Source organism: Sipha flava, unplaced genomic scaffold (genome assembly GCF_003268045.1).
Source record: "Sipha flava isolate LNK unplaced genomic scaffold, YSA_version1 76_pilon_pilon, whole genome shotgun sequence".
Lineage (NCBI taxonomy): Eukaryota > Metazoa > Arthropoda > Insecta > Hemiptera > Aphididae > Sipha > Sipha flava.
The window spans coordinates 362349-383111 of NW_020273616.1; the positions used below are offsets into that span (position 1 = coordinate 362349).

General features: G+C 27.4%; 1 protein-coding gene across 2 annotated transcripts in view; it reads right to left on the reverse strand.

The window, feature by feature from the left end:
* Positions 1 to 167: 167 nt before the first annotated feature.
* The window catches only part of LOC112692710 (fatty acid synthase), a 21627-nt gene continuing 1031 nt past the window's right edge, over positions 168 to 20763 (reverse strand). The window contains exons 2-25 of one of the 2 annotated variants that reach the window (XM_025567461.1): positions 17855 to 18078; positions 17630 to 17782; positions 14308 to 14481; positions 13760 to 14199; positions 13273 to 13701; positions 13057 to 13194; positions 12754 to 12984; positions 11950 to 12671; positions 11628 to 11889; positions 10993 to 11353; positions 10755 to 10934; positions 10528 to 10679; positions 10298 to 10465; positions 9940 to 10224; positions 9670 to 9872; positions 8128 to 8665; positions 7890 to 8069; positions 6189 to 6387; positions 5795 to 6121; positions 5461 to 5708; positions 1071 to 2057; positions 752 to 1012; positions 425 to 670; positions 168 to 352 (exon numbers count right to left, since the gene is read on the reverse strand). In XM_025567461.1, coding sequence (XP_025423246.1) covers positions 239 to 352; positions 425 to 670; positions 752 to 1012; positions 1071 to 2057; positions 5461 to 5708; positions 5795 to 6121; positions 6189 to 6387; positions 7890 to 8069; positions 8128 to 8665; positions 9670 to 9872; positions 9940 to 10224; positions 10298 to 10465; positions 10528 to 10679; positions 10755 to 10934; positions 10993 to 11353; positions 11628 to 11889; positions 11950 to 12671; positions 12754 to 12984; positions 13057 to 13194; positions 13273 to 13701; positions 13760 to 14199; positions 14308 to 14481; positions 17630 to 17782; positions 17855 to 18071 — 7215 coding nt within the window. In that variant the 5' untranslated portion in view covers positions 18072 to 18078 and the 3' untranslated portion in view covers positions 168 to 238. Of the gene's footprint in view, positions 353 to 424; positions 671 to 751; positions 1013 to 1070; positions 2058 to 5460; positions 5709 to 5794; positions 6122 to 6188; positions 6388 to 7889; positions 8070 to 8127; positions 8666 to 9669; positions 9873 to 9939; positions 10225 to 10297; positions 10466 to 10527; positions 10680 to 10754; positions 10935 to 10992; positions 11354 to 11627; positions 11890 to 11949; positions 12672 to 12753; positions 12985 to 13056; positions 13195 to 13272; positions 13702 to 13759; positions 14200 to 14307; positions 14482 to 17629; positions 17783 to 17854; positions 18087 to 20763 lie in introns of both variants that reach the window. The other variant, XM_025567462.1, reaches the window with a different exon arrangement.

The window sequence follows — 20763 nt, forward strand, 5'->3', positions numbered from 1 at the left end:
TATTTTTGGGTTGTTACAATATTTAAAAAAAGGGCCGGTAAACACTGAGCGTACATCAGGACGACGAGAAGGATAATTCGCCACTGACATAGTGGATACAATAACAGTTAAGAAATAAATATAAATTGGAAAATATATACCATTTCAAACTTGAAAAATACAGATAATAATTACGAACTATGTTTTTATTAATTAAAATAAATAAATCGATTGAATAAAATGCTCATATAATGATTATTTACAAAACTTTGGGTGACAAGGATTCTATAATAAGCTCACCAATTTTTTTGTTCTCTAATATTGAATAATGATTTCCTTCAATGAAATGTACCATGACTGGAGATTCGAAATACTAATCAAAATAAAATACATGATTATGTAAATGTAATAAGTACATAAAATAACTGTTTTATAATAAATTTACCTCTGAAAGTCCATAATCTTCAGTTATTGGTAAGACTTGTTCAGTAGGACGAATTAACCTAGTAGTAGTTTTTAAGGTACCAGAAGGTTTTCCATTATAATTTAAAATTGCTTTCATTTTAATAAAAGCACAGTTTATCAATTGCTTTTGATAATTTTTAGAGTAGGTTACATCATCAGGGACTTTTTGAATGAAATAATTAACACGTTCTTCCCACGTTTTCATCTCGTAGAGTTCAGATATAAACTAAATTAAAATACACATCAAAAAGGGGGTTTTTTTTTGTTAATTTCAAATAAATAATAATATAAAATAAATCTAACTTACAACATTTTTATTATGAGGCCAAACTAAATCAAGGAATCTCATAATTATTTGTACTTGCATTTCGTGATCTTGTGGTTTTTCACTGCGGAAAGCCATCTCAGTAGACATCTTCAGAAATTGTGGAGCACTATCAATTAACCACAATTTACCTTTGCGGTTACTTTTTTCTAACAATTTTAAAACTTCAATAGCAATTAGTCCACCAAATGAATAGCCCACAACATAATATTCTTGATCAGCTGAGAGTCTTTGATCAATTAACTGTAAATTAAATAATTTTAGTAGAAGATAAAATATAGTTATAAATATGTATACGTACTGCATATTGAGCTGCGGCCATCTCTTCAATAGTCAACGATGTACCAACAATATCATATTGCAAACATAAGACTTGCATATTTAAATTTTTTGCTAAAGGTTCCATCATTGTAGCAATACCTTCAAGACCGGGTATAACGAATAAAGTAAGGACCTCGGTAGTAGGTCGTTCAACTGTAGAACCATTTTCACATAATGACGGTATGCGCATAACTAACTCATAAGCAGATGATTCATCTCCAATAGCTCGTATAAGGTAATTCAACCCTCCATCAGAAATTTCATTTATTGACTTTGGTATAATATCACCAGTTTTTTTATCTTTATCATCTGAAGATCCAATTTCTTGCAATTTTGCAAATGTCATACTTCGGATATCTTGGGGTGTTAAAAATACTTCAAACTGTCTTTCTAATGTTTGTTTAATTTCTACAGCCATCATTGAATCCATACCCAACTCAGCTAATGTTGAATGTAAACTAATAGTTTTTAAATCTCTAAGACCTAATATGTTAATTACTGTGTCAACAATAGTGCCTGCATTACTACTGGATGCACGTTTTTCAGCAACTACCATGCTCGAGACAATAGGATGTTTTTTTTGAGTTAATAAATCGTCCAATATCTCTAAACAATTGCCGATTTTTTGTTGCAACGTACCACCAATGACTACTTCTTGGTTGTCTTCGGCCATATCGGCCACAAGACCTACTTCACCAACAGCTCCCCATTCAACAGCTAAAGCTGGTAAACCTTCAGCATGACGAATTTCGCATATTCTTTCCATTACAGAATTGGACATACCATAATTAGTTTGACCAGCGTTACCACGACCACAACTTACACTCGAAAAGATAACAAAATGTTTTAACTCCGGACACATTATTCTTGAATATTTGTCGAGTAATGATGTAGCAATAGCTTTAGGACCTGCTGATGCTTTAAAATCTTCTTCTGTTTGGTTCTCAAATAACGAATCTTTTAAAACCTAAAAAAAAAAATGTAATAGGTAGTTTACATGAAAATTACTAAATTAAAAAAACATCAAATTATTAATAGTGATATACAGGATGGTTAATTAACTAATTGAATCATATTGCTGTACCATTACTCTCGAAAAAATGATTTTGAATAAAAGAGATCGAATAGATTAATGTATATTTTCATAAATGGTTGGTAAAATTGTAAAACCAAATTTCTTAATAAGATAAGATGAAATTTTAATGTTCTAACTTGTACAACAAAAAAAGTTATCTAAAATTTGGAAAATCGAAAATGTTAAGTAATATTTAATCGTTCTTTATAATTTATTCAACATTTTTTGTACGAACAAAATTATTTTATCGATATTTTACAAAAAAAATCTAGGTTTAGCACAAAATTGTCAACAACCTACAAATAACTCAAATATTTTTAAAATTATTTACCTTATATAGCGAATGGTAGTATTAGTATTCAGTGAAAATTTTATGTTTCTAAGATTATAGACTACTCCAGATCGAGGTAACAATCTTATTGTTTATTCTCTATTTTAACTCGTATTATAAATCCACTAGGACATCTGGTCATACTAATCTACATATATTTTAATTTTTGATTGAATACAATAGCCAAATAAACATGCATTAATTTGCTAGAATACAGCTATCGGGCTTGAAAATTAGAATTAAAATTAGAAAATTATTTGAAAACTTATTTTTAAAAAAATAGTTTTAATTTTTTATAAAATGTATATTATCCTTATATTTATTTGTCTGAATGTAATTAGTTTTTTTTTCTTATCTTCAATTGGCTAAGTAAAGCACATTTTTTAATTAATAATTATTAATAAGTAGGTAATATATAAAATGAGTATTTTCAATATTTTCGAGACGATATTGATATCGTACAACTTACGATGTTGCGATATCGAAAAAATTGGAATGATGTGAATACACAAAATGATATCCGTTGCTAGTGGCGTCGGCCATATCAAAGTTTTTGCATAATTATATTATTGTTTATTTTATACGTTTAAAAAATTCGTTGAATTCGCTTTTGCTCTTAATTTTTACAAATTTGTTTGATAGTAATTTTATTTTCAACAAATCCGAAAAAATCACAAAAGAACTAATCCAAGTTTTTTCTTCAACATTTCATCGACGTCTCTTATTATTATATTAGTCAAAATGAAGTTAGTAAATTGAAGTTTAATTAATAAAATAAAAACACGTTAAACTTAATATAAAAATAAATTGTTACTGATAATTGTTGATAAATTTGAAAATTAGTATTTTGGGTTTGCCCGCCCCCCGTTAAAAAATCCTGGCTACACCACTGATCGTTGCCCATCACTAATTATAACTATATACCTTCTACTAAGTATTTAGTGATTTTATGATATTTAGAATTAGATTTAATCTATTACGTGATTATATTACGAACGAATTGATGAACACTAATAGTGAGGAAGAAGAATAAAAACTGTTATTCAATTTCCTCAACATTTTAAATGCGACAGTAACACTGATGGTTCGATTGCGAAACATGACATTAGTAAAATTATTTATGGTTTGGATAGTAATATGATAATAATCAGTTGAAAGTGTTATAAAAAATTAATATCAATATGTTCATCGATGTGGAGTAAACAAAAACAGTATACTTAAGTTGCTGATAATATACAAAAAATCTTTGGAGTTCTTTTAAAATACCAAACCAGATGGAATTATATGTACTGGGTTTCTCCAAATTTTAAAATTTATATCTCGCCATGACGATGATAATAAAATGAACAATGTTTTGGACTTCTGTGAAATATTACAATTTACTTCTCATGAGATGAGTTTTCTCTGATATTATTTTTATATAATGAAACCTTTGGTAGATATTTTAGATTTTTTGCAAGGTGACAAAAGAATGTTTATGGGATATTTACTGCTAACACTGTATGCATTGCAGATTAAATTGACTATATTACAGAAGAAAAAAAATTTACTGAAGTGAACTATACAATAATAATACAATATAATACAATTAAAAAATTAGTTAAGAAGATTTTTGATCACATTTAAAAAAAGAAAGAGCTAGTTTTGGCAAATGCCTCGATTCTGGTTAATTTGTTAAAAGCTATTGACAAGTTTATTGCAGAGGAATGGTAAAAATCAGTATTAGAAAAATAAGTTACACATTTAAGTTCTCTCAGTTCGAAAGATAAAAGTAGTAAAAGGGAGTCAAACAATCAAAAAAAGATATTTTTATCTACCAATTATAAAATATTACAATAAAAATGAAAAATTATTTAAATTGTAAAAACCAAGATGTTTCGTCATCATTTATATATTCTATAGTTTTCAAATTATTTATGGAATACGACATTCCACTACCATCAACTGTTCCTGTTGAAAGAATTTTTCAATAGGTTCAATAGCGATGACTAAAGCATGACTTGTAGCATTTTCATATTTGTTTTCACAATACACAATAACAAAAATAGCAAAATACGAAACAAATATGTTTCATGTTTTCACAAAGCTAGTCTTGAAATTTTATTTTTTATATAAATACATATTTTGAGATTTTTTGTTTTAAGAGCATATTTCTTCCATTTTATGCTTTTAGATGTATATTTCAAATAATTTATCATTTCATCAATATTTTTCTGCCAACGTTCTTATTTCTTATAATATACGACCAAAATACTGTCGAATTAAAAATAATTTTAAATTTTAATCATATAAATATGATTTTTGACTGTCGCAATTCAAATTAAGTGATGATTCTTTGAACAACTTGTAATTTTAAATTAAAATAAGATATATACTTACTTGATTTTTATATTTGTACTTTATTCTATAAATTTATAATTATTTATTTTTTTTTATGATTAATATTAAAATTTATTTAAAGAAAATTATTATTATTATTATAATCTATATTCCTGATTTAATTTTTTTTTCTGTTATAAAAATTATGAACACTTAAGTATTTAAGTAAATATATTTACATAATTTAATACTTATCAAATTGGTAATGTATTTGAGAAGTATTTGACATAATATTATATATAATGAACGAAGAATTGAACGAATTCCTATGTAAAAGGAACTATAACAACATAGAAACAAAAAATCAACAAAGGTCATATTAAGATCAATAAGTTCCTCATTCCATTCAAAAAATAAAATTCATGTTTTAGAACTATTTATAAAACTTGATATTTTTAAATTACTTACTATATTTTTTTGTTTTAGTTTTAATCGGAATTTCAATTATAGAATTTATGCTGTGTTTATATTTAAAATTGTTATTTTACTTTATCTATTTTTCAGAACAAATATGCTCGTTAAACTAACTTGATTATTTAAAAAAAATGAATAAAATAAGTAGGTAATATAATGTAATTTACTTACTACGGCAAGATTAAAAATAGTAGAAACTGGCCCCAGTTGATTAGCTTCGTTAAGTAATTGTTTTACACCTTCTTCTGTAGTAATATCAGCTGTTGAAATAACCACATTCACACCATAAGATTCCCATATTTTTTTTCTCAGTGCTTGATATCCATTACGGATACCTGTTCTTGTGGTAAGAACAATATTCCTTGAGTTACGCAACGCCATCCAGTCAGCCAGTTCCATACCAAAACCGCCAAGACCACCTTATAGAAATTATAATTGTATAGTTGTTTACTTATATAAATAACATAACAATATATATATATATAATATTTCTTTTTATAATTACCACAAATAATACAAGATGAGTTCATATCAAATAGTACTCTTGGATAAGCCATTTTAGTAATAGGTAGAGGTTTAATAAAAGACTCTTTTTCTTCAGATCGAATTTTTATAAGTACCTTTCCAATATGTTTACCGGCAGCCATGTACCTAAAAGCTTGCTCTACTTGATCGCTTTCAAAAACTGTACGTACCAATGGTTTTATAGCTCCAGAATCAATATTTTCCTGTACTTGTCGTTGAAGTGCTACTTTCCATTCATCTGGACTGTCGAACAAAGTGTCCAACATAACACCGTGAAAACTAATTTCTTTTAAAAATACTTCCATACCTATAAGAAAGATAATAATGATGTTATGTCCTAATTTCAAAATTTGAAAATAATACTGATAATTCACCTAGCATGCTGTTATTGGCTAAATCAAATTTGCCGATTTCCAAAAACCGTCCACCAATTGCTAAACATCTAACTGAAGCTAAAAGTTTTTCTTCGGACAACGAATTCAACACCATATCTACTCCTTTTCCATCAGTTTCCATCATGATCATTTGCTCAAATGAAGTATCTCTTGAATTTCCAATATGACTTTCAGGGATCTACAGATAATATTTTTTTATTGTTATTCTATTCCTATTTTTCTTCATGGAATAATAATTTCCTATACGAAAGTAGCAGGTAAACAATTAAATAAGTTAATCTCTACACATATAATATATTAATTCCTACACGGCAGAAAATGTTTATATCATGTAAGTTCCTAAACAATAATAAAAATTACTTATGCCAGTCAGTGTATACTTATACTTATGTGTTTAAATTAAACTTTATAATAAAACTATATTTAATTTATTAAGTGTAGTTATTATTATCATTATAATAATAATGGTTTAAAAAATAATAAAAATCGCATAATGCAATGTAATATAATGTCTTTAAAAAAATATTTTAAATTGTATGAGATTTATTTCTGAAACTTAACAATTTAACATAATTATATTGATTAATTTTATTTGTTATGTAATGTAAAAATGTATCATTTATAAAATCTTTTACAGCATATTTTTTACTGATATATTTTTTTTATGTTACTATTTGTGATTCTTATTTTGATATATGTATTTACTTGAAAAAGTTTGAACATTTCAATCATTTTAAAAATATGTAGTTGTTCGTGATAAAAATTAGAATTCAAATCTAAATGAAAACTTTAAAATACGTTTTTTTGTATGTATTCTATCAGAAAACTGCTGCACCCAAATTGTTGGAGGAAAAATACTATAATTTGATATATAGTTTACTCTTAGATAATCTTTTAAGTATTAATAGTATTAATAGACATTTTAGAGATAATTTCTTTCGTTATGTGAATACGAATCGCGTAGGATGGAAACTGACAATTTTTCTACCGTGTGGGAACTAATATACATAATTTTTTTTTTTTTTTACCACGTAGGGACTTACATTTTTTATTTTTCAACAATATAGTAACTAATATATGCAGGGCCCCACAAGGAGGGGCTGACGGACCTTGAATACAGGAGCCCATTGAAATTTATTTGTAATTTTTGAAATTTTAGTAGAAATACTTATTTTACATTAAATAATATTGTAAAATAACATTATATATATATATATATATATATATTTAGTTATTTTGATAGTTCAAAATGCAGATTAATTAGAAATTAATGGATTGGCTTTGACAATCAATTTTGACAATATCATTACTGAGTTCGCTGAGTTCAAACCCGGCAAAATAAAATTTTAACTTAAAAAAAATATATTAAATATAAATTAAAATATACTTTTTTTTTTTTAATTTAAATAATATTGTAGTAAAAAAATAAAATACACATTATTGATGTTGAAATGCTTATGAATCTTGAATTTTAATTGGTATAATGAAAAAACAAATATTATTCCTAAAATTGTTATATATATAAACAGTAAATTGTATTTTTAGAAGTTTTATAAAGGGCCCGGACAAACATTTAGTATAAGAGCCCAAAATTGTATGTGGGGGCCCTGAATTCTTTTTTTTACCTGCTAGGGCTCGTGTAGGAACTTACATTCACCCCTTTCTTTTTGGTGTTTTTACCTGTGGGAAATTATTTTTGATGAACTCCCTTTTTTCTGGCGTGCCGACTGTTGTGAAAACTTGACACTCATAATAAAGAGCTAAAGTTATAGCAGCTTGACCAACTCCACCAGTTCCAGCATGTATAAGTATAGAATCACCCCGTTTTATTCGACCACTGACAACCAAAGCGTATATGACCTTGAAAAAACCATAACTTAAATACTAAATCGTGTAAACCTAAACGTGTATTTCATACTGTTCCATAAACAACTGGTACAGTCGCTGCTTCTTCCATCGACCAATGGTCAGGTACTTTCCATGATAAATATGGATCATATTCAAGTATATTTGTTAAAGCTCGTGACGATATCATTCCCATAACCCTATCTCCACGCTCTGTGCGACCAGTATATTCGAAACCAATTACACTTTCTTGATTAATACGGCCTCTTGCTATAACTTCAGGAGCGAGTTTGGCGGTAGCAAGCATAATGTCTCTGAAGTTCAAAGCAGTATAATAAACATGTACTAATTTAGATTCTTCAGGTTTTTGTATGAACGGAACAATAGGACCCGTAAACCATTTCAAAGAGGATAAATCACCACGAATAGTTGTATTAACGTAACAATGATGAACTTCTACTAAAGATGGAGGTTCAAGTAATAAATGTCTGTACGATCCCCAGACATTATTTTTGAATACATTTAATGCCAAGTCTTTTTTTAATTGTGTTTTATATAATGGATCGTCCAACGAAAACTCTGGGACAGATTCATCCATTATAAATACGCATCTAAAATAAACAGTAGAGATAAATAATTATATGAATTGCACGTAATATTTAACTCATTAAAAGATATAACTTATTTTTGTTCAAATTGTCATTAGACTTTAAGATATGAAATAGACTATAACTTATTTTAATTGTAATGACTATCATATGAATAAATAACAATTTGAATGATAATATATAGATTAAAATATTGTATAATTAACACATATTCGATTATTAATTCTTAATAAATCTCATCTAATTTCATAATTAAAACCACGAAAATCCCGTAATCAAAAATCTTATTAACCTATTGCCCTAAAAAATCTATAAAATAATGTTGCAATCGTATAAATCAATTAATTTAAGTTTTATTTTTCCTTGACTATTTTTGACTGTGAAAATGCCTTCGCTGGAAAGTACTTTGAATCCGTTCTTCCGGTCAAAAAATTATCATGTTATCAAATTAACTTATTATTCAAATTATGCCCATATTGTGAATTTAATATTAAGTAATAAAAAAATACTTTTATAATTTTTCCTCACAACTATATTTGTTTATATTACTTATACGTGCATACTTAATAATAATTTATTAAATAATAAATTTTATGAAAATACTTTATTTGTAATAATACTTTTATTCAAACCATAACTTTTATAAAATATTTAAAACAAATCTGTGTGATCTGCATTAAAAAAATATTAGAAAATTATAACTAAATAGGTACTTAAAGTGAGCTATGTTTCATCAGTTAGCTATTCCCAATCAGTAATATGAATTTGATAAATTTTTAATTTTTATTTCTGTTTTATTATTCTTAAAAAGTTGAGCCGTAATATATATATATACATAAATATATTTATAAAATAATTGAAAAAATATTGATAATATTTGTAATTTAAATATACGAGTATAACCAATTCATCATGTTATTATAGTATATTATAGTATGATTTGAATTATTTAAATATTTTTTTATGTATTAAAAAAAAACAATTATATGAAATAAATATCACGTTACCTAGTTCTATCACCACCCGGTTCTTTTCTGATACAATTGAATAGACCAATTATACCATTTGTGTTATCTTTTTCTGCGACAAGAATAATTTTTTGTTTTACTGAAACATCATCGGTTTTTAATACTTTTTGAAGCACAGGTATCCACGAAAAGTCTGTATTTGATATTTTAATAACAATTGGTACAACATTTTGCTCTAAAGGCTGAACAATTTTTTATAATATTGAGTTACATTTTATGCAATATAAATATTTAGATGAAATATTATACCTTTCTAACAAGTAGTAATCTTTCTTTTTCCATAAAAACATCTAAACAGACTTCTACAGAATCCAGCGACAATTCTACATGTATTGGTTCACGCGTCAGCAAAAATCCACCAGGTTTGAGCGTAGTAAAAGCTTGCTCTAATAGTTTAGAATCATCTAATAATCTTGATCCAACAACAAAAAATACCGATTGGTCTGAAGATAGTTTTTTATCTTCCACTGTTATATTAGATGCAAGTTCCTTTAATTGTGGATGATTTCCATCAGAGAGGATAGATACATCTGGCTAGTTATTAAAACAACATACAGGTTAGTTACAACTATTTTTAAGTGAAATTGAAAAATGTGTTTTGTTTAACCTGTATAAGTGGTAAATCAGCTAAAACATTAAGAACAATAGGACTAATAATTTGTGCATCAGGATCAAACATTTGATTTAAAATTTCAACAGTTTTAATTTTGATATCCATGAGATTTTCAATAACTAAATGTAAAGAAATTCGGACTATATCTTCTAATGTGTAACCCTAAAAATTTATAATGATAGCTTATTTTTTTATTTATTAATTAATAATTTATAATAATTTACCATTTTAATAACATATGGCACAAACAAATATTTTTCCAAAACAGGATCTGCTAACGGTTTTCTTTTAGCAATTACATTTGCATGGAGTCCTCTAATCTCTACTCCGCCAGATTGAATAAGATCTATTTCTGGATACACATAAACAGGGAACTCTGCAAATTCAATACTATTAACACACGTTTAACGATTTATAACACATATATATTATTTAAACCCATATTAATTACCCGGTTTCTCTTCTGGAAGGGTTTGTAATAGAACAGAATGTTTTTTCACATTTATGAAAAGTTTTTGTAAGGATGTAGGCACAAATAGTGCTCTAGTATCTTCTCTTAGTATTTGTATTTGTAGCATATTATCCATAAATGCAACCCAATTATTAAACCATCCAACGTGTCCAACAGTGGCTGAATAATATAAAAAAGATTAAAAATACACAGTAACTATTTAGTTATTTAAACTCACCGTCAATATTTACTCGATTTAAGCTTCTAAAGAGTCCTTTATAATTATAGCCCCGGAGTCTTAATTCCTTATAAATATCTTTACTGTTCAAGTCCGTATCTTTAAGTTCATATGGATGTGGAGGCATGTCAATCATTTCTTTTTCAACATCAGTAGGAATGTATAAACGACCAGTTACAACTGGAGCTCCACTTTCTACTACTTCAAATGCACCACTGCCTTTTTGAACCATTACTATAAACTCTACATTGCCATCTTTAGGAATATTCGTTGCTCTTTGGAAGCGAACATTTTCAAATACAACTGGTACTTCAGTGTAAAGATCTCCTCGCATCAAAGCAAGTGTCTCCCATGCCATAACCTATTAAAATTAAATAAAGTAACTCATTAACAAACATGATACTTAGTTTATGTAACTACATTCAAACATGTATTTTATGAATAATAAATTAAACTAATCCAAAAAGTTGTAAATATTAGTCTATAACTATAACTAACAACATATTTTCTATAAGACAGCAAAACAAAAAAAATATATATATATATAAAATTTATACAGTGAGTAAATAACATATATTATGTATAAATAATACAAAACTCTATTAAAAGTTTTTTATTACAATATTAATATTTACCAAGTATCCTGTTGCTGGGAATAAATTTCTTCCGTCAATTACGTGACCAGATAAATATTCAAATTCATCTTCTTTCAAGGAAATTGAAATATTACGTTCGCCAGATTTAATTTTGTCTTGAACACGATACATTGTTACATACCAATCTTCTGAATGTTCCCATCGTATTAAAGGTGCAATCATTGGTGTACCACGACTAACGGGAAATTCAATGTCGGGATAAAGTTTACTGATTTTTGGATTGAGACCAGCATCAAATAATCTTCATAAAACATTAACGATTAAAATAAAAAGCAAATAAAAATTGTATAGTTATTCTTACTTTCCAATAGCTGATAGTAAATAACCAAGTCCATCATTATTTTTAGATACTAAATCTAGACTGGTAATATTTTTCTTGAATGATCGATCAAGTGTATCTTGAAGAATACCATGTGGAGATAGTTCAACAAGTATTGATCCATTTGATATATGTTTTAAGGTTTCATCAAATAATACATGGTTTAACAAATTATTTGCACAATATTCAGCAGAACAGTACTTTGCGATATTTTCTGACCAATTTTCTTCAGGTACTGATGTACTTATCCATTTTTCAGACCGTAATTTTGGATTTGGTATGACTTTTTTCAAATATTCTACCATTAATGGAATTGCTTTTCCAATGAACTTTGTATGATATGGTGTATTTAGTAAATTTATTATTTGTGTCGAAATATCTTTTGATTTTAGTTTGAGAACAAATTGTTCAACAGATTCTTTTAGACCAGATATAGTACAATTATTTTGTGAACTATGGCAAGCTACTTCAACATTTATTGGAAGTATATCTTTAATTTGATTATATCCAAGACCAACATTTGCCATTGCACCTAAAGAAATCTTTGAATTCAATACAGCTAAACCACAATAATATGCAGTTTTTAAAGCTTGTTCAGCTGTTAAACAACCATCAGCATATGCACATGCAAATTCTCCAATCGAATGGCCAATAATTAAGTCAGGGGTAATACCAATAGCAATCAATAAATCAAACAATGCAATCTAAAATACATTTTAAGATACATGTATTTTAAACCATAAACATATTTGTATAGAAAATTGTAATTAGAATATTAATATTTACTTGTATGGCTACAACTCCCACAAAAGAGTTAACTGTATTATTTAATATGTTTGAATTAGTATTAGTAATTATGTATATTAAATCAATTCCCAATGCTTTTAAAATTTCATGACTCTTTAGAATCGATTCATTGAAAATAGGTAATTGTATCAAGGATGTACCCATTCTAGTCCATTGAGAACCCATACCAGAAAATATGAAGCATACAGGCCGTGGTTCACCGGAATAATACTAAAGAAATAAATTAGAAATTTAATTATTTTTACATAAACATATATTATAATAAAACATAACAATTCTTACTTGCAAATCTATAGAGTGATTATTTTTAAAATCTTTTGATAATACAGTATATCCTCTATAAATATGTCCGGGGATCTGATCTGCTTGAACATCTTGTAATAAACGAACGTACTCCTTATCCAATGGTCTTGACAAAAACTGAAACAAAAAAATAAATACATATTTATATATATATCAATGCAAATAATATTAATATGTAATTTCGATGAGACTTACGTCATTAAGTAAAGTAGTTACAGCTTCTTCAGTTCTACCAGATGCTACAACTAATCTTGGTAAATCATCTTCAGGAAGTCCATTATTAATTTTATTTTTTTCGTTCCAATTGAGTAGTACATGACAGTTAGCACCACCAAAACCAAATGAATTTATACCAACTAAACCCCCATTCCAAGGTGTCTTATCAGTTACCACATTTATTCGGCCATTGAAAAACGCTGTAATATCTTGTCTAGGAGTATTAAAATTAATGTTTGGGGGTATGAAACCAGATTCCATAGCTATGATGACTTTTGCTACAGAACATAAACCCGAAGCAGGCTCAGTATGACCAATATTAGATTTTACAGAACCAATCAATAAAGGTTCTGTGCGACCAGGACAAAATACATTTTCTAGAGCTTTCACTTCTTCTGGATCACCAACCTATGCATAAGTAATATTATGAACTAATTATATCATAAAACATTTAAGCTGTACATACTTTTGTTCCTGTTCCATGCGCTTCTATCCAAGCTAAGCTACTGGGTTTTATCTCACATTCTTCATAAAACTCTTCTAATAATCTTTGTTGTAATGGTCCGGAAGGATAAGTTATTCCTTGTTCTTTATATCCATCACAATTAGTCTTAGCATGTAAGACTTTTGCGTACACTCGTTTAGCATTTTTCAATTTTTGTAAGTAGATGACGCAAATTGCCTCTGACCTTACATATCCATTAGCACCTTCATCAAACGATTTACATCGGCCATCCATACAGAGCACGCCCAAACGTGCAAACTGCAAAGAAACATAAGGATGAAGACACAAATTACAGCCTCCAACTAATGCAGAATCGCAGTGCCCATCCCGAATGGATTTATAAGCGTGTTCTAATGCATATAAACTTGAAGAACAAGCAGAATCTACTGAATAACTAGGCCCTGTATACATAAAAAAAAAACTAAGGTTAAATATTTTGATGCAGACAGTTTATATTATTTGAAAATGTTAATGATTAAATTATATTAAACTTGGTTTTTGAAACTCACCATTAATACCTAACCAATAAGAAATCCTATTAGCAAGCATAGCACGAGCACATCCAGTAAGTCCAAACCCGTTTACTTGTAGTTTTTCATAAAACCAAGTTTTCTCTGACTCACTAAAGCAAGCTCCAACGAACACTCCTGTTTTAGATCCTTTTAGTGACTTTGGGTTATTACCTTAATAAAAAATATTAAATAATTATTATAAACACTATTTGGAGAATTTTAGATTATTAATAAAGTGGCTTATGTCAGACTAAATTATAATGCTATAATGTTGGTAATAGCTTGGTAATTTTATAGTTTTATAAATTAAAATGCATTATGAAATATAAAAATATCCCCTTGAAATATTAACTTTTATCATTTTTTCAATTGATAAAAAATATTATCTCATATTAAGATCTTAAAGTCATAGTTGTTTATGATTTATGGTACTGTTTTATTCTCAGTTCAGTATTAGTAAAAATAATAGAATAAAATAAGTTGATTAATATTTGTCTTTATTCGATAATTTATAGTCACTGATCTGTTTGATTCTATTTACGTACTTAATATAAATACCAATAGTTTTATTAAAAATGAAAAAATTGGTTTGAGTAATTTATTTATAGAAGAGCGTAGCTCGTCGAAAAATCCTACATAATACAAGAACAATTAATGGGTGTATAATAGATATGATTTATAGATATCTTTAACACCCATTATATATGACTGTATATTTATTATATATCTACTAGAAATCCAATTAGCCGCTTTTTTATTAGTTTATGAATATCCATTGAATATTAGAGATGATTGAATTATAATATCCATTAGATATACCTACACAGAATAAACAAAACAAGTTTTTGTTCTTTAAAAATAGTAGGATTGACTGTATTTTATAATTGCTATAGGCATGGTAGCTATAAAGTTAGTTAAATTTACTTAAATAGCTGTCATATAGTATGCGGTCTACCGGCAAACGTGTTCTACCGGCCGCTGTAGGACGCGGTCTACCTGCGGTTTTTACATAGGTTTAAGTTTATTTTTAATAGATGCACTTTAATCTTTTTCTTCGGTCAACACTTTATCTTAGTTGGATCCACTTACACAAGCGCACATTCAACAGATCGAAAGTTTATGGAGACCCTTACACTTAAAAGTAGTTAAAAATATGTGTGGTACAAGTCCTGATCTCCTTCCAAGGTAAAATTATTATGAGTTATGTAAAATAAATTTAACGTAATATTTATAATACAATGATGCATATTATTGCAGATATCTCATGGAAACATGGTGGCGTGGCATAAATAAATCAGATTTATTTAATGCATTTTTTGAAAGATATGGCGGAAGTTTTTGTATAACATATTACATTATATTTATTTATACTCATTGACAACAATTTTTTTGACAAACTAATTTTCAATTAATAATTTTTTACTATAACTACTACAATAATTATACTTTAATATTATGATATAATTTTTAATTTATTTATTTGCGGTAGACCGTATACTATATTTGTAAATCGCCAGTAGACCGCATACTATATTCGTAAATTCACCGGTAGACTCGATACTATATGACAGCCTACTAAAACATAGTCAAGTTATTATAGTTATTTTAAATTAACAAAAAAAAAAAACAGACAATTTCCGGTTTATTATCTGAGGTTCGATCTCTCATGGCCTGATCTAGTGATCTGGGGATTTACGCCTAAACCTACAATGTTAATTTTAAAATCTAACCGGCTTACATAAATGAACAACATTTTTTTTATGTTGTCATGATTCATGAACTCTTTTGGTTTTTTACGTAGTAATAAATAAAGCCCGGATTTTTATCCAAAAAATATTGTTAAATATGCATATAATAATAAATAATATTCATAGACGAAAATTAAAAAAAAGAAAAAAATTTACTATTACAATTTACAATTACAATTATTTAAAAGTTACAAAATAAGTAATTATTAATCAATTATTTAAATTCAGATTTTTATGATTTTTATTCTGGTTTCTGGTTTAGTGTTCCATTGAGAAACTTTACCGCCAAAACTATCTTCTCCCATTTCTCTCTATCATATGCTATATTTTGCCAATTTGTTTCAACTTCTTGAGCCACCTCACTCCATATCTTATTTATCCTGTTTATTCATCTTCTTTGAGGTTTACCCCTTGGTCTTCTCCCCACATATTAATTTTGGAACTAATACCGAGTATGTTATTAACTTTATTTAAGTATCTAACCCGCACAACATATACAATGCTGCCGGAAGTCCTTCTATCCTCATGACCAGGATAATGCTTTTCGATAATCCAATATTAAGTTTTTGGAGTCTTTAAAATAATTAACTCAAATGGTTAATATAATTTAAAATCCACCAACAATACAATTTCAATACCAAAATATATTTATCTAGGAATGTCATGGTAATACCGTAATGTTTGGTGATTAAACCTAAGTATACTTAATTTTTCGGTGTATCTTGATAATAAATATGTTATTGTGCATCTTTCAATGTTAGCTAGATAATGCTAATCTAAAAATTCAACACATTTAAATGTCTCGTTGAGTAAGCCATTGGATTGGCTTTGGACTAAAAATTGTACTCCTAGAATATCTAAACATTATATACTACGGTAATCCGGAACAGTATTACCATAGGATAGGAAATTAGGTATATGACGGTAGGAGTATGGGATTTCTTATATCTTACCCAATAGTCCTGTTCGGGATCACCAGGGATCACCTTGGGTAATACCAGAGCTATCCGGGAATATACGTTCATTAGCATTCATAATATAAATCCTATTAATTACAAAATATCAATGTCTAATGGATATCCCCACCGTGGCTAATCTATTTGTTACTTTCTATGAATATCTAATAAATATCCATATAATGTCAAAAAAGTACTGGATATATTTGGGATGTTTAATGTGCATCTAATGGATATCTTGTGTAATGGGGAATATCTTTATTATTTATATCAACATAATGCTCAAATTAATGTTGGTTTTTATTTAAAGACATTGAAAGCTGCGAGTTTGTAAATAATTTTATTTTGTCGCAATTTTTAAAATACAAATATATTTCGCATAAAATATAAAAAATGTTTATGATTCAGATGATTATTCAAAATCAAAATATTTGACCATCGGAATATTAAAAATAACTTATTGTTATTGACAACAACTAGGAAAGAATTTAGAAATCGAATATAAAATTATATCTATATGTAATAAATACGAAACATTTTTAAGTTAAGGAATTATCTACACTACAAGAATGATATAACAATTTCGAATTGTATTAAATAAAAATTTGTTGTTACCCGAGTCCACTATTGCCTCATATGATTTTTCCAAGATTATACGACACATAGGGTCCATAGTGTGCGCTTGTTTGTAATGGACACCAAAAAATGCTGCATCGAACTTGTTCACTGTATTCAATTTTCCAGTTCGCTGAGGAATTTCCGGATGTTCTGTAATATTAAAATAAACGATAATAATGGATGTAATCATCATATTTATGTATCACAATAGTTAATTTTTACCAATAGTCCATCTTCTGTCATCATCAGTTATTAAATCCACTTTGTTGAAAAGATTTTCGGCGAAATTCGGAAGTCCATCGGAATCAGGAAAACTTCCAGATATTCCTGATATAACAATTTCGTCACCTGGGACACATTTTACCAGACGACGACCGGCCTTCAGTGCAATCTCCCTATCTTTTTTAATCTTAAGCTCGATGGCTTGTTGTCTCGACATGGTTTAGCTAAAATACTACGTAATTTTTATATCGGTACACTATAGTATTCTAAAAATTTAGTCAACTAATAATTAAAATGAACAGTTTTAATAATAAAAAATTAAAATATCGACATTACAACCACACATGTTTATTCATAATTAGTTAATACAACACAGGATGCGCCATCGATTTACATATCGTACAATCGTCACAGGTCATCCTAGGTCGTTAGATCAAATTAGATACAATAAATTGGCCGGCGTATAATTTATGTTTACTGAAGATGACTTGTATCTACATATGTTAACAACACATTATACTAAAGTAATAAAGGAAATTATTTAAATTTAAAGATATTTTTCTAATAAAATTAATGAATAGTATGCTAAATATTAGGTAAATAATGAAGAAAAAAATCATGATGAATATAAATAATTAAAACTGATAGATTATATGGAATAATCACACGGCAAAAATAATTATTTACTAATGAATTCTTAATTTTAATATAAGAAAAAATAAATTTCGTATGGTAACAACTGCATTAATTATAATGAACAAATTTAATACTACTTTATTTAATATTTATATTTCTCCACATACAGATTTACGCTATTGATTTTTTCAAAAAGAGAAAGATTAATAAATATAAATATTTTATAAATTCATTAAAATATTAATACAATTATTCATTTTTTAATTTCGAATTATTTATCTTTATATATTTTATTATCATGATTAATTAGAGCTATTGTTATATTTTTAACATTCATTAAGTAGATAATTATACCTAATACAGAAATATACATTTAAATGCTTTTGAATAAAAAAAATCTGTTGCCCAATAAAAATGTGTAACATACAAAAATTAACATTCTTTTAGATTTAGATATTACAAAAATGAATTAGGTTTTCAAGGTAGATTTAATCTTCGTAGTATTTTTCAGAACGGTTAAGTTAAAAACTAGTTTATTATAAACGAATAAATTTGATAAAATTTTACTAACATTTATATTTTTTACATATTTATGAAGACAATTTTTTTTGTTGAAATTATACAAGTATTTGTAAATTTAACATACTTGAATATTTGATTCATTGAAATTAACATAAAATTATTAATATAAAAAATTGCTTTTATAGTACTTTCGTTTTCATATTTTATATAGTTTTGTAGTATCATTTTCAAATTTTTATCCAATGTAATAGTTACCTATAAATAATCATTAAGAGATATAGTACTTAGCTGTAATTGTCAATTGATCACTAGCTACTGAATGGGTGATCACCTGAGTTTTTATTAATAAAGCCAAGCTCCCATACACCAACTAAAAATTCTAACACCAATACCATTGTCTTGTCCAAGGTACTTAGACTTTTTAAAAACATCATTTATAAGTACACATTCTAGTAAACTTAACACTAAAACGAATACATTTTAACTATAAATTATTAATTATTTGCTTTGGTTTATTTTTATACCCATAAAAGATCATTAAGTTAATTTACAATTAAGTTAATAATAATTAAAATCTGTGATTCTGAACCTGTGGTATGTGGAATGCTTGTAGGTGTTATGCAGTAATTTTTTTTTATTTTTAAAACAATTCAATAGTATACTGACTATCTTATATTAGATGATTTTTATGAATATCTATGAACTAGGAACAAAATAAACATAAAAGGAAACAACGACTTAAAGTTACCAACATGGGGGCCGATATTAACGCCCTGATTCGTTCAATACAATATTAACTACTGTCTCATCAAATTATTCATTCATATTCATTATAATTAATTATAACTGTAATTATGTTAATAAAAATACTTCATGTATATAATATAATCTCATCTTATTGGATAAAAAAAATTAAGCCGCATACGTTAACATTTTTTAAAATGTATAAGTAATACAGGGGCAGTGGCGTACTAACGGGGGGAGATAACCCCACCCCCGAAATTTTTAGGATGAATTAACTTTTTATGAGAAAACTAAAATATCTGGTACCTGTAATATCATATTGTACTTAGATATTACAAATTCTCCATCATAATAAAATAAACAGCGTACATTTTAAAATACCTTTGTACGGCAATACGGGTAATTCCACGAAGATATTGCAGTCTATCGTCATCTTTAAACGTATTTTGTTTTGTGCGATTAATCACTAAGCGTATTCTGTTTTTTATTTTGTTCTAAAGAAGTGGGAAAAGGAAGTCATATCTCCACAAAGGCCCTCGTAGTAACTCCATTCTGTCGTTGGAAAGATGCAAAAGAACAATTCTGGTATCACACAAATGTAGAATATCATAAAACTTCTTGTATGATTGCTCAGAATTGTATAGATGTATACGAAAAAGAATCGTTGATGTTAGCCATCAGCTTAATGCAGCCCGATTAACAACAATCGAACAAAATCGATAGCCGCAGAAAATAATCTTCCTTGCACTTTTATAGATGCAATTAGTTGTGATGAATTACTGTTCCTTAAAGTATACCAATATTTAAAAATTGGCGCTATGTTGCCCGTCACAGTTGGTAGCGTAAAACGGAGCTTTTCAAACGTTGAAACGTTTGAAATCATATTTGAGGAATTCTATGGGGGAAAATCGACTAAATGGATTATCTAAGTATCCATAGAGAAATACCAATAAAAATTAGTGAGGTGGTCAATATTTTTTCGGAAAAAAATAGAAAATTAATGTTTT